The sequence below is a fragment of the Cynocephalus volans genome, chromosome 1, assembly GCF_027409185.1.
Source record: "Cynocephalus volans isolate mCynVol1 chromosome 1, mCynVol1.pri, whole genome shotgun sequence".
Lineage (NCBI taxonomy): Eukaryota > Metazoa > Chordata > Mammalia > Dermoptera > Cynocephalidae > Cynocephalus > Cynocephalus volans.
Window position 1 is genome coordinate 97,170,595 of NC_084460.1, and position 20,321 is coordinate 97,190,915.

At 36.9% G+C, this 20,321-nt stretch overlaps 1 protein-coding gene across 1 annotated transcript in view; it reads right to left on the reverse strand.

The window, feature by feature from the left end:
- Positions 1-766: 766 nt before the first annotated feature.
- Positions 767-20,321, reverse strand: part of TNFSF10 (TNF superfamily member 10) — a 47,841-nt gene continuing 28,286 nt past the window's right edge. Inside the window, exon 6 of the mRNA XM_063115260.1 lies at positions 767-843. Within this exon, the coding sequence (XP_062971330.1) occupies positions 828-843 (16 nt within the window). The 3' untranslated portion in view covers positions 767-827. The remainder of the gene's footprint in view (positions 844-20,321) is intronic.

The following is a 20,321-nucleotide window of genomic DNA, read 5'->3' on the forward strand; positions in this document are numbered from 1 at the left end:
GCAATCCTCACCACTTTCCTTCTCCAGAACTTTTTCCATCTTCCCAAACTGAAGCTCCATACCCATCAACCAGCTTCTCATTCCCCAGCCCCTGGCAACCACCTTTCTACTTTCCGACTATGAATTTCACTCTTCTAGGCATCTTATATGGGTATAATCATGTAGCATTTGTTCTTTTATAGCTGGGTTATTTCATGTTGCATCATGTCTCCAATGTTCAGCCATGTCGAAGCATGTGATAGAATTTCCTTCTGTTTAAAGACTGAATAATATTCCATTGTATGCATGTACCACATTTTCCTTATCCATTTATCCATCAATGGACATTTGGGTTGCTTCTTCCTTTGTCTATTATGAATAATGTTGCTTTGGACATGGCTGTGCAAACATCTGCTCAAGTCCCTGCTTTCAATTCTTTTGGGAATATACCTAGAAGCAGAATTGCTGGATCATATGGTAATTCTATTTTTAATTTATTTTGGAACTTCCATACCATTTTCCATAGCATCTGCACCATTTTACATTCCCACCAGCAGTGTGCAAAGGTTCTAATGTCTCCACATCCTTGTCAACACCTGTTATTTTCTGGGGTTTTTTTATAATCGCCATCCTAATGGGCGTGAAGTGGCAGCTCACTGTGGTTTTGATTTGCATTTCTCTAATGATTAGTGATGTTGAATATCTTTGCCCATGCTTATTGGCCATTTGTATTTTTTTTTTTTGGAGAAATTTTTATTCAAGTCCTTTGTCCATTTCTTAATCTGGTTGTTTGTTTTTGTTGTTGAGTTGTCCCTTTGACTCTTGAGATTATGTTTTTTCTTCCCAATTCATATTCTAATGACTCTGAAAATAAGTGGAAAGAAGAAAAGTTAGTAAAAAGTATTATTCCACTTTAATGAACATGATCATTACATCTGGTTCTATGTAAGAAAGCAGTTTCAAAGCCTCAACAGATGGTACACAGCAATTGCACTTTGCTGATAGAGTTACAACAAATTCCATTAAATTAAAAATCTCACTTAGCAGATGCCTCCAACAGTTGTTGCCCTTTCTGAAGCTAATCTCTCAAGCAATGACATTGTTCTTTTGGTGTTTGTCTTTTGTAGTGTGTTTGGATCTTTGAAATTTGAGATTTTCTATAAAACACTGTATTGGTATTTAGGAGGTAGTTTATTTCAGGAGAGTTGAAAGGTAAGAGGATGAAGAGATAAAGAATATTTCATCTCTGATGAAAAGGAACAATGGAGGGTGGGTCATTAGTATACCAGAAAAGATTTGCAAACAGGACATGTGTGTATGAGTTTCTTTATAAAAATGTATAATGCACCATAAGGGTATTCTGCTATAGAATTCAATATATTAATTTTAACAGAAGTTAAACATTATAAATTATTTTTTATCTCACCCAGCTCACTAAAATAAAATTCTGTTTATAGTTCTTAAAAACACTATCATCAGTTTTTCTGAAAATCAGTAGTTACTTATTAAAAGTGGCACAGACAAATCTGTGACTGGGCAACTCAATTTTATTGTATCAAAATACTATTTAATGTGAGATTGATGTGATATATAAAAATATTGCATTCTGTAAAATCTTACCAAGTGCTTTAGAAATCAGTTGTTTTCCTTTGTACAAATCATGGAACATTCCTTTCACCAAGGCTAATGAGAAAAGACAACATGGGATTGGAAACGGTGCAGAGGAATGTAAATAAAACCATCCGGTCTATATTGCCTAGTGGATATGTATTACTGGGGAACTCATCATTTCAAGCTCATTGTATGTCTAAAGTAAGTTCATTATTTCCAACCTGTTGGATGTCCTAATATTTGTCTCTCATCACCACTCCTAATTGCTGCCATCTAAGTCCAGTCCCTCACTCGACCATGCAGGCAGCAAGTGTTTCTTGGTTTACATAACCACAAAAGTCTGGCAAAATTAAATTTCTTTAAATCTTGCTTTCGTCTGTATCCTTCCTAGGTAAAACATTTTTGAATGGCTCATTCTTTAATCTCACATGAAGTTTTTAAAAGTCTGGCCTTCTTGAGTTCTCATAATTCGGCCTTTCCTCGCATGTCCAGCAATATTTGTTCCTCTCTCCCAGAGTGCCCTCGCTGCTCCCTGGGCTCTTTCCTTGCTGTGCTGCCTCTTGCCACATCTTACTTCTGGCCTCCCTTCCCAGGTTCTTAACCTTGGAATCCTGACCCACTCCCGCTCTTAACTCCTGTGGTACTCAGAGTTTGAACTACTCAGTTTACTTCCTAATTATATGTGGTTTCTATAACTTTATGCCTGTGAGTCACCTCTTCAATTATATCATAAGTTTCTTGAAGGTAGTTTAAGCGTTTCATGGGAAACCCAGTCGGTTCACATGGGGTTCCAGCCACTTTTCAACATTGAAACTGCTGAGGCCTCCAAATCCCCTACTGGAACTGCCGCAATAGTCAAGGAACTGGCCTCCCTCTGTCTATTCTTCCTGTTCCACAACCTGTTTGCCATCTGGTAGCCAGTGATCTTTCGATAATGCATATCTAATCCTGCTTAAAACTCTTCAACCCCCTCATTGTTCTTGGGCGCATAATGGCTGCATGTTTTTCCAGTATCTCCTGGAAAATAGATTTCAATTCAGAACTCTCTTCTTATTCTGCAGTCCAGATCCAGTGGTTGTCTTTCAGTGCCTTCCAAGCTGGGTCAGTCTCCCATGCTTGCAAAGACTTGCATTTCTTTCTCTCTGTTCCACTGTTAATTTTGCACTCATTTCTGTGATTGCTTAATGTCTATCTCTCCCACTAGATTGTAAGGCTCATGTAAGCGGGGATTAGGTCTTTTTAAAATCATCACCTGGGACTTAATATGTGCTTGATAAATATTTGTTAAATGAATGAGTGCACTTTTATATTAAGGAAGCCTTTTAAGACCTAGGGCTTCTTTTCAGATCTTAGTGAACACTGCTCCCCACCCTAGAACAATGTGAGAATTCAGAACACTTGACCCATGTGCACTGATAGATAAGTTCTTGCTTTATTCATACACAAATTGTTTATATAAATTATACATATAAATATGCTCATAGTTTCAGATAGTATAAGGAGAAGATATTTTTCTTTCATTGATTTTATCTGCAAAATTTATCTGAGAAATACTTAGAAAAAACCTATATAAACCAAAAACTATGTAAAATTTAAAACATAGGCTACATTACTTTATCGCAAAAGGAATTTAACTGACTGATCATTTCAGATTATAAATTCATCTTAAACTACAAACGTATTTGCAATACCCAGATCACATACAGACATTCTCTGTTACAGGGTTATATAACAGACCACAGTATGCAAAATGTACTAATAATTGCTGGAGCCATGGTTTGCTGGTAAATGTTTAACAACCAGACCTTCATGAGAAAAAACCAAAAGACTTAATTTGTAATATTTGCTGATTTCCAAGATAACTATTCTCACAATGGTCAATTTCACACTACCAAGGTGGTCACTGAAGGCAAAATTGGAAAACAATGCTAACAATTGGCTCTTGCAAGTCAGTATGAACTGGGTCCATCACACCACTCACTGAAACACTGTACAAACAGCAAGAATCTGTTGACTTGACTATATCTTGGTATCCTATGTAGATTAGGTTTCTTCAATTTGGAAAAAGCCCCAGGGAAAAGGGGAAAATACACCTAATCTTATAACTATGAATAAGATGATCATAGGTTTCACTCTATCCTAGAATAATAAAATTAAAAGATACTATTTTCAGACAGTAGTTTAAAGCAAATAAAAGGATGTACTGCAGTTAATTCTATTTTGTTCAGTAGAAGACAATGTAGAAAATATTTTAGGTTTTGCAGGCTGTACAGTCTCTCACAACCACTCAACTTTTTCATTGCAGCAGGAAAGCAGCCATCAAAAATCCATAAAGAAATTGATGGGGCTGTGTTTCAATAAAACTGTGTTGACAAAAGCATGTTGTAAGCCAGATTAGTTTGCTGACCCCCAATCTAGATTAACTAGAGTTATAGAGGTAAGGGACAATTGGTTGTCCCAATTCCACTGAAAAAAATGTGCAATCAGAATCTCATACTGTAGATGTTTACTAAGCCAATCACCCAGGCAGCGGTTGACTCAAGAATGGACATATGACCCCACTCTTGCCAGTATGGAGAGGCGTATTACTCTGATACATCTGGGAAAAGTCCTTGCACTCCTAATAGGCAGCCGTCAGTCTGCCTAGGATGTTGCCTTGACTGGCTGTGATAACTGGAATCATTACAGCTACCACCCTAAGCATGAAGCCAAACTAAGGAAGGTAGGGACAAGCAAAGGAAAGAGCCAATTCTACCAACCCAGGAGTCTCTCCTACCTCTGGACTTCCTGTGATGAAAGATGAGATTTTCCTATTGTGTAAGCCTGTCAGAGATGGAGTTTCTATAAATTGAAGCTGGAAGTATTGCAACATAATAGTAGTTGGGTACTTTAGCACCCCACTTTCAGCAAAGGACAGATCATCCAAACAGAAAATTAACCAGGGTACATCAGAATTAATCTCTATTCTACGCTGATTAGACCTAACAGACATATATAGAGCATATCACCTGAAGGCTGCAGAATACACATTTTTCTCAGCAGCACATGGAATATTCTCTAGAAGAAATCACATGTTAGGCAACAAAACAAGCCTCAACAAATTTTAAAAAATTGAAACAGTATCAATTACCGTGTCTGACCACAATGGAATAAAACTAGAAATCAACAACAAAAGGGACACTAGAATATATACAAATACATGGAAATTAAACAATATGTTCCTAAACAATGAATAGGTCAAAGAAGAAATCAAAAAGGAAATTAAAAATTCTTTGAGACAAATGAAAATGAAAACACAGCTGACCAGAACCTATGGGAAACAGCAAAAGCAGTTCTTAGAGGGACGTTTGTAGCAGTAAATGCCTACATCAAAAGAGAAGAAAGACACCAAATAAACAACCTAACATTATACCTCAAGGACTTAGAAAAACAGGAACAAACAAAACCCCAAATTAGTAGAAGGAGAGAAATAATAAAGACCAGAATAGAAATAAAAGAATTAGAAAATTTAAAAGAATACAAAAGATTGATGAGACAAAGAGCTGTTTTTTCAAAAACAAACAAAATCAATAAACTTTTAGCTAGACTAATGAAGAAAAACAGAGAGAAGACTCAAGTAAATAAAATCAGAAATGAAAAAAGAGACATTACAACTGATACCACAGAAATACAAAGGGTCATAAGAGACCACTATGAACAACTATATGAGAACAAACTGGAAAACCTACAAGAAATGGATAAATTTCTGGACACATACAACTTACCAAGGTTGAATCATGAAAAACTAGAAAACCTAAACAGACCAATAATGAGTAATGAGATTGAAGCAGTAGTAGAAAGTCTCCCAACAAAGGAAACCCCAGGAGCAGATGGCTTCACTGCTGAATTCTACCAAACATTTGAAGAACTAATGCCAATTCTTCTCAAACCCTTCCAAAAACTTGAAGAGGAGGGAATGCTTCCAAACTCATTCTATGAGGCCAACCCTAACCTCATGCCAAAACTGGAAAAAGACACAACAAAAAAAGAAAACTACAGACCAGTATCTCTAATGAACACAGATGTGAAGATCTTCAACAAAATACTAGCAAACAGAATCCAACAACACATTAAATATCATTAACCATGTTAAAATGGGATTCATCCCAGGGATGCAAGGATGGTTCAACATACACAAGTCAATAAATGTGATACACCACGTCAACAGAACAAAGGAAAAAAAGCCATATGATCATCTCAACAGATGCAGGAAAACATTTAATAAAATCCAACACTAATTCGTGATGAAAACACCCAACAAATTAGGTATAGAGGAAGGTACCTCAACACAATAAAGGCCGTATATGACAAACCTACAGCTGCTATCATACTGAATGGACAAAAATCAAAGGCTTTTCCTCTAGGATCTGGAACAAGATGAGGATGTCCACTTTCCCCACTCTTCTTCAACATAGCACTGAAGTTCTAGCCAGCATAATAAGGCAAGAGAAAACAATAAAGGGCATCTAAATGGGAAAGGAGGAAGTCAAACTATCCCTATTTGCAGATGATATGATCAAATACATAGAAAACCCTAAAAATTCCACCAAAAAATTATTAGAACTAATAAATGAATTCAGTATAGTAGCAGGATACAAAATCACACAAAAATCAATAGCATTCCTACATGACAATAATGAAATAGCCAAAGAAGAAATCAAGAAGGTAATCCCATTCACAATAGCTACCCCCAAAAGAAATACCTAGGAGTAAATTTAATCAAGGAGGTGAAAGACATCTACAATGAAAACTATAAAAGATTGGTGAAAAAAAATTGAAGAGGACACAAATAAATGGAAAGATATACCATGTTCATAGATTGGAAGAATTAATATCATCAAAATGTCCATGTTACTCAAAGTGATCTACACATTCAACACAACCCCTATCAAAATACTAATGGCATTCTTCACAGAGATAGAAAAAGTGATCTTAAAATTTGTTTGGAACCACAAAAGGCCCTGTGTATCTAAAGCAATCTTGAACAAAAAGAAAAAAGTTGTAGGCATCACACTTCCTGACTTCAAAATATACTATAAACCTATAATAACCAAAACAGCATGGTACTGGCATAAAAATAGACAAATAGATGAATGGAACAGATTAGAGAGCCCAGAAACAAACTCACACACAGACAACTGATGTTTGACAAAGGTGTCAAGAATCTACAGTGGGAAAAGGACAGCCTCTTCAACAAGTGGTGCTGCGAAAACTGGATATCCACATGCAGAAGATTTAAACTAGACCCCATCTTTCATCATACACAAAAATCAACTCAAATTGGATTAACAACCTAAATTTAAGACCTGAAACTATGAAACTATTAGAAGCAAACATAAAGAAAATTCTACATGAAATGGGAATGGGCAGTGCCTTTTTTTGGAATGAGACTACAAAGGCACAGGCCTGTAAAGCCAAAATGCACAAATGGGACTCATCAAAATAAAAAGCTTTTGCACAGCAAGGGGCAGTATCAACAAAGTGAAGAGATAACCTATGGAATTGGAGAAAGTGTTTGCAAACTACACAACACACAAGGGGCTAATATCCAGAATATATAATGAACTCAGCTCAACAGCAAACAAATAACCCAATTTAAAAATGGGAAAAGAAACTGAATAGACATTTCTCAAAGAAGACATGCAAATTGCCAAAAAGCACATGAAAAAATGCTCAGAATCACTAATCATCGGGGAAATGCAAATTAAGACCACAGTGAGATATCGTCTCATGCTAATTAGAACGGGTGTTATCAAGACAGAAAATAACAAGTGCTGGTGAGGATATGGAGAAAAGGGAACACTCCCAAATTGTTGGTGGGAGTGTAAATAGGTACAGCCATTGTGGAAAACAGTATGGAGGTTCTTCAGAGAACCAAAAATAGATCTACCCTATGATCCAGTTATACCACTACTGGGTACATACCCAAAGAAAATGAAATCAATGTATCCAAAAGACACCCACACTCCCATGTTCATAGCAATGCTATTCACAATAGCTGAGAGATGGAATCAAGCTAAATGCCCATCAATGGATGAATGGATAAAAAAAACTGTGGTACATATACACAATGGAATGCTATTCAGCTATAAAAAGAAATGATATTCTATCATTTACAGCAACATGGACGGAATCAGAAACTGTCATGTTAAGTGAAGTTGTCAGGAACAGAAAGACAAATGCTGCATGGTCTCACTCATATGTGGAATCTTAAAAAAAAAAAAAAAGTGGTTTTCATAGAAGTAGAGAGTAGAATAATGGTTACCAGAGGCTGGGAGGGGAGGTGGGGTGAGAGGAGGAGAAGGGGTGGACGGATGAGTACAAATCTGTGCTGTCTACCCTAAGTGGTCCATTGTGTAGTATATGCATGCATTCATTGTGTAGTATTGAAACAACACACTGTACTCCACAAAAATAAATATAAATAAGATTGAAAAAAAAGGTACCCTAATTGATCCAATTACATTTTCCCCAACTTTTCTTTTAGTTACAAATATAATACTGAATCACTGGGTCCTCTATGTAGGGAATTTCTTGTCTCTTTTAAGAAACACTATCACAGTATTTTATCTTTCCCTGAGAAATCATCAGGAGTTCAGGCTGCCATATCAAATCAGGAAAAAAAATTTTTGCCCAGTTATTCTCTTGTATTTATTCTCGTCCCAAGAGTCATATACCCTGAAAGCATGATCCCTGGTTTTAAAGACAATTCCTTATAGGCGTCTCCTCTGATTCAACATAACAGACACTGCTGCCCATCTACCCTGCAGCCATTCTGTTCACTCATCTTTCTTGTAATCAGAACCTTGACTTTGTTCAGCTATCAGGAGACTGAATACTTTAGAAAAGGCTGGAACTTTCCCCAGCCCTACGGAGAATAACCTCGATTAATCTAAGTCAGTCATGGAAATTCCATTTTCCTTGCCAGTGAATAATTTGGGAATGGGCAAGTCTATAATTCTGCACAGTGAATATAGGAGAGTTTTTCTTAGTCTTAAAGGGGGGATATGAGGGAGCGTTTTCGTGTCATGAAGTACTTGAAGCTGCTGCAGCTATCCTGCAAGCCAGAGGTAAGAGCCAACATAATAAGCAAAACACTGCTGAGAATGAAGAAAACCTGGGTCCTCAGTAATGGCAATCAGCCACTGACTTAACTAAGCACAGAATCACCCTACCTTAGGCTTTTTATTCTATTGGTGCCTATTGAGTCGAATCTTCTGTTCAGTGCCACTAGAACCATACCAACTGGAACACTCACTAATAAATTGCTGTGGGAAGATTGCCTCTGGCTTCCTCCACTTGTTTAAACAGGTTAAGAAGAAACAGCATGACATTTCTACTGCACTGATTTCTGTCTGAGATAGTATACACACACACACACACACACACACACACACACACACCATGCACTGGTAAATGATTTTATGGAATCTATAAAGACTGTATGGCCACAGACTTATTTTTAAATATAAGACAAAACTCATGAATAATCCCGGATGTTTTATACATTTGGAAAAAATTAGAATTTGTACATACTTTAGATTACAGGTTGTTAAATCAATCACTTTAAAATTTGCACCAGGGATTGTAGTAAAATAATCAGGTCTCTCAATAAATTTAGAGAAATTATGATGAGATGATTTGAGTTTTTGTCATTGTTTCACTCAGATTTTTCAGGTAGTTTGTTGTTATTTGATTTAGCATTCTTTATCAAAGCAAAACTTGAGAAGCAGTTTTAGGTAAAACAGTTTTGTCCTTATCACCCCATTTTCACAAGGGGAAAATTTTTAAAGTTTGTTTAAAAACATCTGATGCTGTATCTATATTTTTCCTCTTTTATCATTGAAAATCAAACTCTTGTTTTTATTCTTTTTGTTTGGACACAGTTTACAGCCCCCAAAATGTGGTGCTTATGATTTTTTATTGAATTGTTACAAAGAAAAATGAAAATAATCATTATCTCATTAGTACAAAGAATACAGAAAATCATTATTCTCTATTATACTCCAAGGAATGATAAATTGTCTATATTTATTTTAGTGGTAATTAATAAAAAATTAAAAAGACAATTAAAATAAATAGTCTATATTTCTTTTAGTGGTAATTAACAAAAAATTAATATTTAATAAAAATATTTAAAAAGTGTGTTTTTAATATTTATTTGGTTTAGTACTTTAGTGAAACAATCTGCAGAATGGCGCAAAAATAATTGTATACTTTTGAAGTTAAATAGAATAATTCATTTACCGAGATGATGTAAATGTACCATCTCTCTTGCCCTATATTTTTAGTTTTAAGAAAAATGTCTTCTAGAAAGGATCATCACGATAATGAGACGGAGGACTTAGCTATCATCTTCCTAATGAAGTCAATATTCATCTTCAAGTACAAATAGTATTTATACTAATTTTCTCTTTGAAGTTTGTTGTCAGTGTAACATGGGAGAAAAAAATAAGCTTACATTGACTTTTGACCCTTCTATTGATCCCCATCCCATCATGCATCATATTCTTTAGTCCATTGTGTTAAAAAAATTCAAGCCAAAATTTTAAATAGGGTAGGAAGACTTTCTCTAATATTTCAGTTATGAATATATCACTCACCTCAAAGTCTGCCAGCTGAAAATAGTGCAAAATTGCCATAATGAGCTAGTTACTGCTTTTCTTCTCTCTAAGTTCCTGCCCATTTAAATCTCTAGAGGAAAAAAAAAAAAAAAAACCCTCCATAACACATAGTGAACAGTTATGAAACACAGTTTTTAAGAACTTTCACATACTTATTTTATCTCCTTTGATTCTACTAATAACCCTGTGAAGAACATAAAACAGATTTAAAATTTCTAATTTCAGATAAGATGGCAACTAGCACAGGCCATCTGAACCTTTGCTTGACTCCTTCCCATCCCTACATTGGTGGCATCACAGGGGTGATGAAGAGATTGATGGATATCAGCCATGTTGACAAATCAACACAAGAATGTGAAAAACTTTCATAGCAATAGAAAGTTGCTGGGGTCTGAAGTGGGGGAACAGTTTCTGGGAAAGTAGCCTGAAGCAGGAGAGCACCAGAGAACACAGATGTGGGATGAATTGAAAGAGAGCTCTCTCACAGGGCCATTTTATTTTCTCCACTACAGCAGGGCAAAAAATCAGCAGTGCCAGTCCAAAGCAGTGGTCAGACTCCATTGATCAGAAATCCATTGCTCATGCTGGTAGGATGAATAATTCATTAAAGTTTACTGAAGTCTAAATAAGCAATGGCTCAACAACAAAATCAAAGTGCAATCTAGTACTAAATCTCCAGATGCTATCAACATCAATATGAAGGTGTGCAGTGGAAAATAAGAAACTCTGCTAAAATTCTTAATTTGTTGGGGGTAGGTGGATAAGATTCAGAGATTAATAACATTTAAACTTAGACTGAGAAATAAACATAACTATTGGTCTTGTAAGACATTAAAAAATAGAATTTATAATTCTAAAATTATTAGAAAAGTATTTAAACTAACTAGTGGTAATTAGGAGAGTAAAAAAAAAGTAACAAAATGAAACATGGTAAAAAGAAACAAAGAAGTAAAGATACATAAATAAGTCCCAATATTACAATGGTTACAATAAATGTAAATGGGTTAAACACACTAATCAAAAGCTGAGATTCTCAGATAGATTGCAAAATAAGTTTCAGCAATATATATTTGATAAGAAATACATTAAGAAGGATATAAAGTTTTTACCTAAAAGAAATTGAGGCCAAACAGATAAGCATGGAGCCACTTTGTTACAAATGCAGCCAGGAAATGCATAGGTCAGATTTCTCTGAGAAATGTGCTCCAAAATGGGCCAGCAGAACTCAGCATTTTAGACACACAAAGGGAGAGAATTGAAGGAGAGAAAGAAGAGGACAGCTCCCTAACCATTACATCAGTTTTTCCATTGGCTAATACACATGTATAGATTTTGGTTTGTTACTAGGTTACCTACATGCCAGAATGTAAGGTGAGGGTTACAAGAGGAATTCTAGGTTATTTTATTACTTTTTCTCATGAATGTATGTCTGGTTTCTTATGTTAAAGTGGTCTTATGATAACATTCTCCAGGACATGCAGATGTGACTGCTGGCTTATTGACAGCTTCTAAAGGCATTATAATTTAGTTGACCCAGTCAGAGCAGATTTTGTAGTTATCAAAAGAACAGTTGAAAATAAAAAATGGAAAAATGTAACAGGAAAATATGAAACAAAAATATCTGAGGCATCAATCTTACCAAACAAAAGAGAAGGTAAAGGACAAACAGTGTAGTTACATTACATACTGACTAAAGGAATAAGAGACCAAGAAGGTACAAAAAGTACATATGCTTCTTCTTTAATTGAGGTGAAATTTATACACATACTTTTAAAGTTTTTTAGCATTCAAAAAATTTAACCTTAAATCAGCCCACAAAAGAAGTATCAATAAATTTGAAATAATCAACATCATAGAAAATATGTTTTCTGCCTTCAATGTAATCAATTTAGAAGTCAATAGCAAAAGGATGACTTAAAATTTTCATATGTCTCATAACTAAAAAAAAATCCTACATAATAACCCTTGGTTTCAAGAGTAAATCATAAGATATAAAATTTAGGAATCATTGGTAATGAAAACATTATGTATCAAAATATAAGGTAAATAGTTAAAATAATACTTGGAGGAAAATTAAAGAATTGAATTGATCTAATAAAAGTAATATTTAAAACAAATGAACTAACAATTTATTTCAAGAAGATGAAAAATGCTGTAGAAAGCAGCAGGGAGAAAATATATAGATAAGGGAAATAGAGAGTAGAAAAACAATTGAAATAGTTAATAGAGCCAAAAATCTTCTTCTTAAAGTGATTAATGAGGTAGATAAACTAGAGAGAAAAAGAAACAAAGTAAAATGAGATAAGATGCAAATAAATAAAACAAAATTCTCTGTATCTCAAATCTTTAGTTAATGATAAAAGTTAATATGGCAGGATCTGGTTGTGCTCTTTGTGAATAAAATAAGTTTCATATGTGAGGGCTTTTCACCAAGCCTCTTTATATTTAGCTGTCACTTCCAAGGTTATATTTTAGACTGTCAATGAAAACCTTGGTACTTATTGTTATTTAAGAAAAAGGGCAGTTGCTCAAGAAGATTCCCAAAGAGTAACAGATTTTGTGTAGAAAGAAATCCCTAAATTACTTACTAAGATAAGTGAACAGCGTCATCTGAGAATGTTAAATATCTTACACTGAGAGGAGCCAAGAATAGCTTGTCCAATGTGCCAATAAGTTGCCACTGAGTACAAATTAGTGACTTGCCCAGGAATCCTCTGGTTTCTGACCCAGACATCCCCCAACTGCATTTCTGTCTTCATGAAGGAATATGATTTTATAGAAAAGAACTCCTAACAAAACCTGATGGGCAATGTGGGACTGGAGCAAGAAACAAATATTTCCAGAAGTAGCTTACAGAGGGAAGTCTATCCGAAATTTACAAGTCAGTAAGGTAAGAGGAGAGGAAACTAATATTTATTTGTGTACTTGCTCTTGTATCAGGCCATGGGCAAATATCTTTCCATATGTATATGCTTATTATTTTAAAATTATACAAAATTTTAAGAAAATCCTGCCTTTGGCCTGTAGGCCTCACTCCTTTCTCACCTTTACTGTCCTCTTTGCTGGATTTTGTGATGCAGAATCAGGGCAAAGTTCAGAAAGAAAATTGGAGATGGGTATGTGGTCAAAAGAGAAGAAAGAATAGAGATGGGAGGAAAAGGGGGAGCAAGCAGGGAAATAAACTCAGGATTTCAGGGAAGTTTTGTTTTGGGAATGGGAGCAATGCTTTGGGAGAGACATGGAATGGGAAAGAGACAGAGCAAAGGAACAGAAAATAAATTTTAAGAGATGTTAGTTCCCATATAGTAGTCTATGAGAGATTAGTATAAGGATTGGAATCACTTTTGTTTGCTCTTGGATATTGGATTGCATTCATTTAAATATGACAGAGAGACTAAGACCGGGCAACAGGGTCAGTGATATAAATTTGGGTGACATATGTTAGTTAACTCATTTAATTCTTACAATAACACTAATAACTAGATAATTATCCTCATTTTGTAAGTGAGGAAATTGAGGCTCAGAGATGTGCAGTGTTTTCTCCAAATTACTCATATTTTAAGTGGTAAAATGAGTTTTGAACACAGATCTGAGCTCCATTCCATCCCTTCAGCCTGCGAACTGGAAGATATTATATTTCCTTCCAATCTTCCTCCTTTGCCTGTGCCCCTGCTAGAGGGAGGGGATTGGGAGACCAAGGAGGGTGGACTGCAGGCAGGTAGCATGGCAAGCTTGTGAGGAAGGGAAAACCTGCAAAAAGGGAAAGCAGATGGTGCAGAAGCCAAATTATCAGCTTCACGATTTGTCCTAAGGAGGCCTGCATCTCACTTCAGGGCGCAGTTAGGAGCAAACTCAACTTAATAAATTGAACCAAATTCTTAATACAAAAAGAAAACTTACTTTTTAAGGAAGACTGATGAATCTCTTTTTTTTTTTTTTTGCCTTTTTCGTGACCGGTACTCAGCCAGTGAGTGCACCGGCCATTCCTATATAGGATTCGAACCCGCGGCGGGAGCGTCGCTGCGCTCCCAGCACTGCACTCTCCCCAGTGCGCCACGGGCTCGGCCTCTGATGAATCTCTTTTGAAAAACACTCTTTGCAATCTCTTGAATTTATCTATTTTATAAATTTGGGGGGTTTGTACATTGATTTTTCTCAAAACAAAAGTACTTGAGCCCTGTTTTCTACTTATATATCTATTCTAACTAGGTCATTTCCAGTTTTGACATAGATGTGACTTTCTAGAGCATTTAAAGAATAAAGAGAAATCTGAAACAGAACTCAGCATAAAGGAAATTAAAATGAGGTTGTAATACCAGAGGTTTTCTTAATTTTCTTTTCATTTTTTTAAAAAAGCTTTTCGAGTACTTAGAATTTGCCAGGCAATGTCTCAGCACTTCACCTACATTAATCATTTCCTCACAACCTCTCTGCAAGGTGGGTTCTGTTACTGTCCCCATTTTAATGAATAAGGCACTGAGACACAAGGAGGCTACAGCATAATTACCCAAAGCCCAGCCTCCATGGTGGAGCACCTAAGACCTCAATCAGAGCACAGCTCTGCTACAGTGCTCTAATGATTGTATCTGCAGCTCTGATGACTTATGTCAACCACTCCCCTTCACTTTAGTTTTGACCAAATAGAGAATTTGAAGTCCTTTATTCTTTCACCTTTACTTTGAGCTTTAAGGAAAATAAGGGAACCTCGCCACCTGGTGGCTGCTCACAGTGTGTGACAATAAGGTGGCCCCTTTCAGGTTTCAAGAAGAGGAGAGAATGTCTCTGCCCTACTGCCAGGGCACCTACCCTCTCAAACAGCTGAGCTGACCTGTCCTCAAGAGTCATTGTCTTTAAAATCCCTCACTCTGCCCAGGACCATCCTGATAAAAGCTGGAGGAGCAGGCAGTTTTTTCTCCATTCTTCAAGTGAGGAGGTTTGATGGGCCACAGTCCAGTGATGATAGCCAGATCTCCATGACCATATTTCCTTTTCCAAAGGTATTCATGTACTTTAAGAAGGGATCCCCAGTGGGCCAGATAATCATCCTTCTAAAATATGCACTTCACAGCTGCTTTCTGTATCTTAGGCTTTAGTGTCTGCAGCAGAGGAAGGAACTTGTAGGCATCCCTAGTTCAAATAATTTGTGGAATAAAAAGGTTGCCCGTGAATTGAATTTTGAACATCTACTCATAATTACCTGGGTATGTTATTTTCTTAAATACTTAATTCATAGCTTTTGAAATTTAGATTTTTCAACTCTACATAGCTATATTCATGATTTTCAGTTGCCTATTGGTGAATATGTACTCGGCTGGCTGTATCGGAGTCACTTGTGGAAATTAAAACATAGACAAACACAAAAAGATTCCTGGGCCCTGCTCCATAGATTCTGATCCAGTAGGTCTGTGGAGAAGCCTGGCATTTAAAAATGCTCTGCAGGAGATCCTGAGCTTGGGAAGCCACTGTGCCTATATCACTCTGCTGAACGTAATAGGAACAGCAGGTAAAGAATGTTGGTTAACACAAAAATTATGTATTCTTTCACTCATTAGGTTGGCAAACAAGAACAAAAGTAGTAAATATCTCCTTCTGGTGATGATGTGGAGAAGAGCTTCTGAGGTAGACAGAATGGCAAGTCAATGTCCCTCCCCCCGCCCCAAATGTAATTCCCACTGTAACTGTTGAGGGTGGGAAATCCTATTATGGTAACTGAAAGGTGGAGCTTTGAAGAGGTGATTAGATTGTAGGACCCAGCAGTAAATAGATTAATAATGGTGGTTGGGACGTGGTTTGGAGGGCTTTAAAAGGAGAGAATGAGGAGGTTAGTCTTTCTGCTCTCTCTGCTCCACCACGTCACAATGTTGCCACCGTCACTCTGCCGTCACTGTTGCCACCACCAAGGCCTTCACCAGATGTGTTCCCTGGACTTTGGACTTCCCAGCCTCAGAAACTGTAAGCAATAAATTTTGTTTTCTTATAAATCACCCAGTTTCAGGTATTTTGTTATAACCAACAGAAATGGACGATACAAATGTCTTGCATGTTGGCAGAAACAGCAAGGTGTTCAGTGTTGCTGGAGGGGAGGGAGGGAGGGGAGAGTTTAAGAGGATGCCGTCTGAGAAGAAATGAGAGCACATCACGAAGGTGCGGTAAATCAAAGCCAGGACTTTGGAAATGTAATTTTAAGTAAAAGTAAGGATGTTCGCCTTATGGGTGAAATAGGAACCCATTGGAGGGTTTTGAGCAGAGGAGCAGCATGATTTGGGTTTCAACAGGAGCCATCTGGCTGAGATTCGATGGACAGGGCAGAAGCAGGAGGCCAGTGGAAGGTACAGCAACGATCCGGGTGAGAGACGGTGGCGGCTGTGACTGGGATGACAGTGGTGGAGAAGTGGTCTAATTCTGAGCATCTTTTGAAGTCAGAGCCAAGAGGATTTGAAGATGCATCAGATTTGGGGTATGAGGATAAAGAGAGAAGTCAAGGATGATGCCAAAGTGTTGCCAAAGCAACTGGCATGAGAGGAGAAGGGGAGACTGGTGGAGAAGCAGATTTCAGAGGAAACACCAGGAGCTCATTTTTGGACACATTAACCTTGAGAACCCTGTTAAAATACAAGTGCAGAAGTAGAGCAGGTGGCGGGATGAGTCTAGGGTTCAGATGTCTAGGCTGGAGATATAGAATTGGGATTCAGCAGCACAGAGACGTTTTTAAAGCCACGAGGCTGGGTGAGATAATTTAGGGACTGAAACCAGATAAAACAACAGCAGAGGTCCCAGGGCAGAGACTTAGGTCGCTCCACTTTAAAAGGACGATATCTGAGATGAAAACACCAAAGGAGACTGAGGAGGGGTTTGCAGAGAGCGAGGAAGTGAAGGTGTTTTAAGGAGGAATCATTAGGGTTCTTGAATATGGGGAAGAAAGTCTTTTTATCAACTTTAGAAATTGTCAACCACTATCCTTTTGAATATTGATAGCCTCTGCTTTATTTTATTTTATTTTTCTCCTTTTGATACTAATAACAGCCACAGAGGCCTTCTCAGTATCCTGCAGTTCCCAATTTAGTCTTCAGCTGTGTCTTTGTAGCTTGCTTTACCTATTTCAGCAAGAGTGACCCAGTCCCCCACACTCTCAGAAGTGGGAGTTCCACTGGTGTTACCTTAAATTCCAAAGCCTGAAGCAAAGAGATTCTTTTTTTTTTTTTTCAGTGAGCGCACCGCCATCCCTATGTAGGATCCGAACCCGTGGCCTAGGCGCTACCAGTGCCGCACTCTCCCAAGTGCGCCACGGGACAGGCCCATGAAGCAAAGATATTCTAACTCACATTTTGAGTTTCTGATTTCAATTATTATATCGTTCACTTAAAAATTTTTTACTTGAATCTTTTCTAAATCTGCTTGCTTGCTCTTATTTTTTATATATTGAATTCTTTTTCAAATTTCTTCAAGCACATTAAATAGACTCTTTAATATTGGGTACCTGATAATTCTGTTATCTGAAATCTCTGTGAGTCTGCTGTCATTGCTGATGGCTCTCACCTGTGGTGCTCTGCATGCTTATGAATCTAGTGATTTCTGTGTGTGTGCGAGTTAGTGTTGTTTAGAACTTTCTGTCAATTCTTTGAGGATTGCTTTGAAGATGGGTTCCTCCAGAAAGGATCTGAAATTTTCTTCCAGAGACTTGTGGGCACCACCAAGTCAGAATCCCTTTAAAATAAAGTCTTGGTTTCGGTTTTACTGAACCACACAGGTAGTGTACATTCTGGCTACAAACAAAGACCATAAGGAAGGTTATGTAGGTTGGGCACTGCACAACTCAGGGAGTGCCATTTACAACCAGTCTATGTGAAAGGCATCCTGTATAGTCTGCAGCTCACATGGGTCTGCAGCTGTGTGGGTGTACATGGCAGCCCTGCCACAAACCCTTAAGAGGGCTGCCTTCTGTTTACAATTGTGGGGAAAAGTTTTCACATGTACCCAGCCCCCAAGAAAATCAAATAAACTTTCTTCCCATCCTCTTCTGTGTGTGTATACCTTTGTGGCCCCAGATCTATGTGTCTTCTCCTAGATTTCCCCCTTGGGTGGGCTTTAGGCTTTGCTCCTGTGCCTTAGGTTCTCCACATGGAAGCTCCTTGGTGCTGGTGTACAGGAGAAACTGCCTGGTGAGGGTTGCTGTATTCCTCGACTCTGGATTTCCAGTTTAATTTTGTATTTGATCTTTTTGAGGATTCTGTACTTTCTAGATAGCTCTGTGGTATATTTTAAATGTTTTTTGTTTTGTTTTGTTTTTAATATTCACCCCCTTGATTTAATCCAAAAGTTTTAGTTGTTTTCAGCAAGAGTGTGTTTGGACTCTCAAAATTCAAGAAATGACTATACATGGGGTTATTTATTTTGCTTTTTTAAAAAATTGAGGTGAAATCCACATAACATAAAATTAACCATGTTAAAGTGTACAATTCAGTGGAATTTAGTACAGTCACAACGTTGTGCAATGACCACACTTATCCAAATCCAAATGAAAACCGCATACCATGAGAAGTCTCCCTACTCCCTTCCTCCCAACTCCCTTCCTCCCAACTCCTGGCAACCATCAATCTCCTATCTGTATCTACGGATTTACCTATTCTGGATATTTTATATAAATGGAATTATAACAAAATGTAACCTTTTGTGTCTGACTTTTACTTAGCACAATACTTTTGAGGTTCATCCATATTGCAGCATGGGTCAGCACTCCATTCCTTTTCATGGCAGAGTAATATTCCATTGTTCTCATTTGCATATGCCACATTTTGTTGACCCATTCATCTGGATAAACAATGGCTATTTGGATATTTGAGTTGTTTCTACCTTTAGGCTATTGTGAATAGTGCTGTCATGAACAGTCATGTATACATTTTTGCTTGAGTATCAGTGTTCTGTTGTCTTTGGGAGGAATTGTGGGGTCATCTGGTAATTCTATGTTTAAGTTTTTGAGGAACCACCAAACTGTTTTCCACAGAGCCTGAACCATTTTAAACTCTAACTGCAGTGACAAGGGTGCCAGTTCTCCCCACCCTCACCCACCCTTGTTACTGTTTTTTAAAATTACTACTATTATAGTCATCCTAGTGGGTGTGAAGTAGTATCTCATTGTGGTTTTGATTTGTATTTCCTTAAGGACTAGAAATGTCAAGCACCATTTGTATATCTTCTTTGGAGAAATGTCTATTCAAATTATTTGTCCACTTTTTTTTTTTCAATCTTCCTATCTTTAAAAAAATTTTTTTAAAAGTTTTAATTGTGATAGAATTAACCTCTAACATAAAATTTACCATCTTAACCATTTTTTAAATGTACAGTTCAGTTTAGTGGTATTAAATATATTCACATTGTTGTGCAAGAGATCTCCAGAAATTTATCATCTTGCAGAACTGAAACTCTGTTATTCATTAAATTTCCCATTTTTCCCTCCCCGCATCCCCTGACAACCATCATTCTACTTTCTGTTTCTACGAATTGGCTACCTTAGATATCTCTTGTAAGTGGAATTATACAGTATTTATCTTTTTGTGACCTGCTTATGTCACTTGGCATAATGTCCTCAAGGTTCACCCATGTTGTAGTATGTGACTGGACTTCATTCCTTTTGAAGGCTAAGTAATATTCCATTATACTTGTGTGTATACACCACATTTTGTTTATTCATTCATCCATCAATGTATGTTTGGTTTGCTTCTACCTCTTGGCTATTGTGAATTATGCTGCTATAAACATGGGTGTGCAAATATCAATTTGAGGTTTTCCTTTTAATTCTTTGAATATATACCTAGAAGTGGGATACTGGATCATATGGTAATCCTATTTTAAATTTTTTGAAGAACCATAATGCTGTTTTCTACAGCAGCTGCACCATTTTATATTCACCAGTAGTGCACAAGTATTCTAATTCCTCTCTAACACTTGCTATTTTCTGTTTTGGTTTTTGGTTTCGTTTTTTAATAGTTGCCATCCTAATGGGTATGAGGTAATATCTCATTGTGGTTTTGACCTTTGTCCGTTTTTAAATTTGGTTGTTCACCTTTTTGT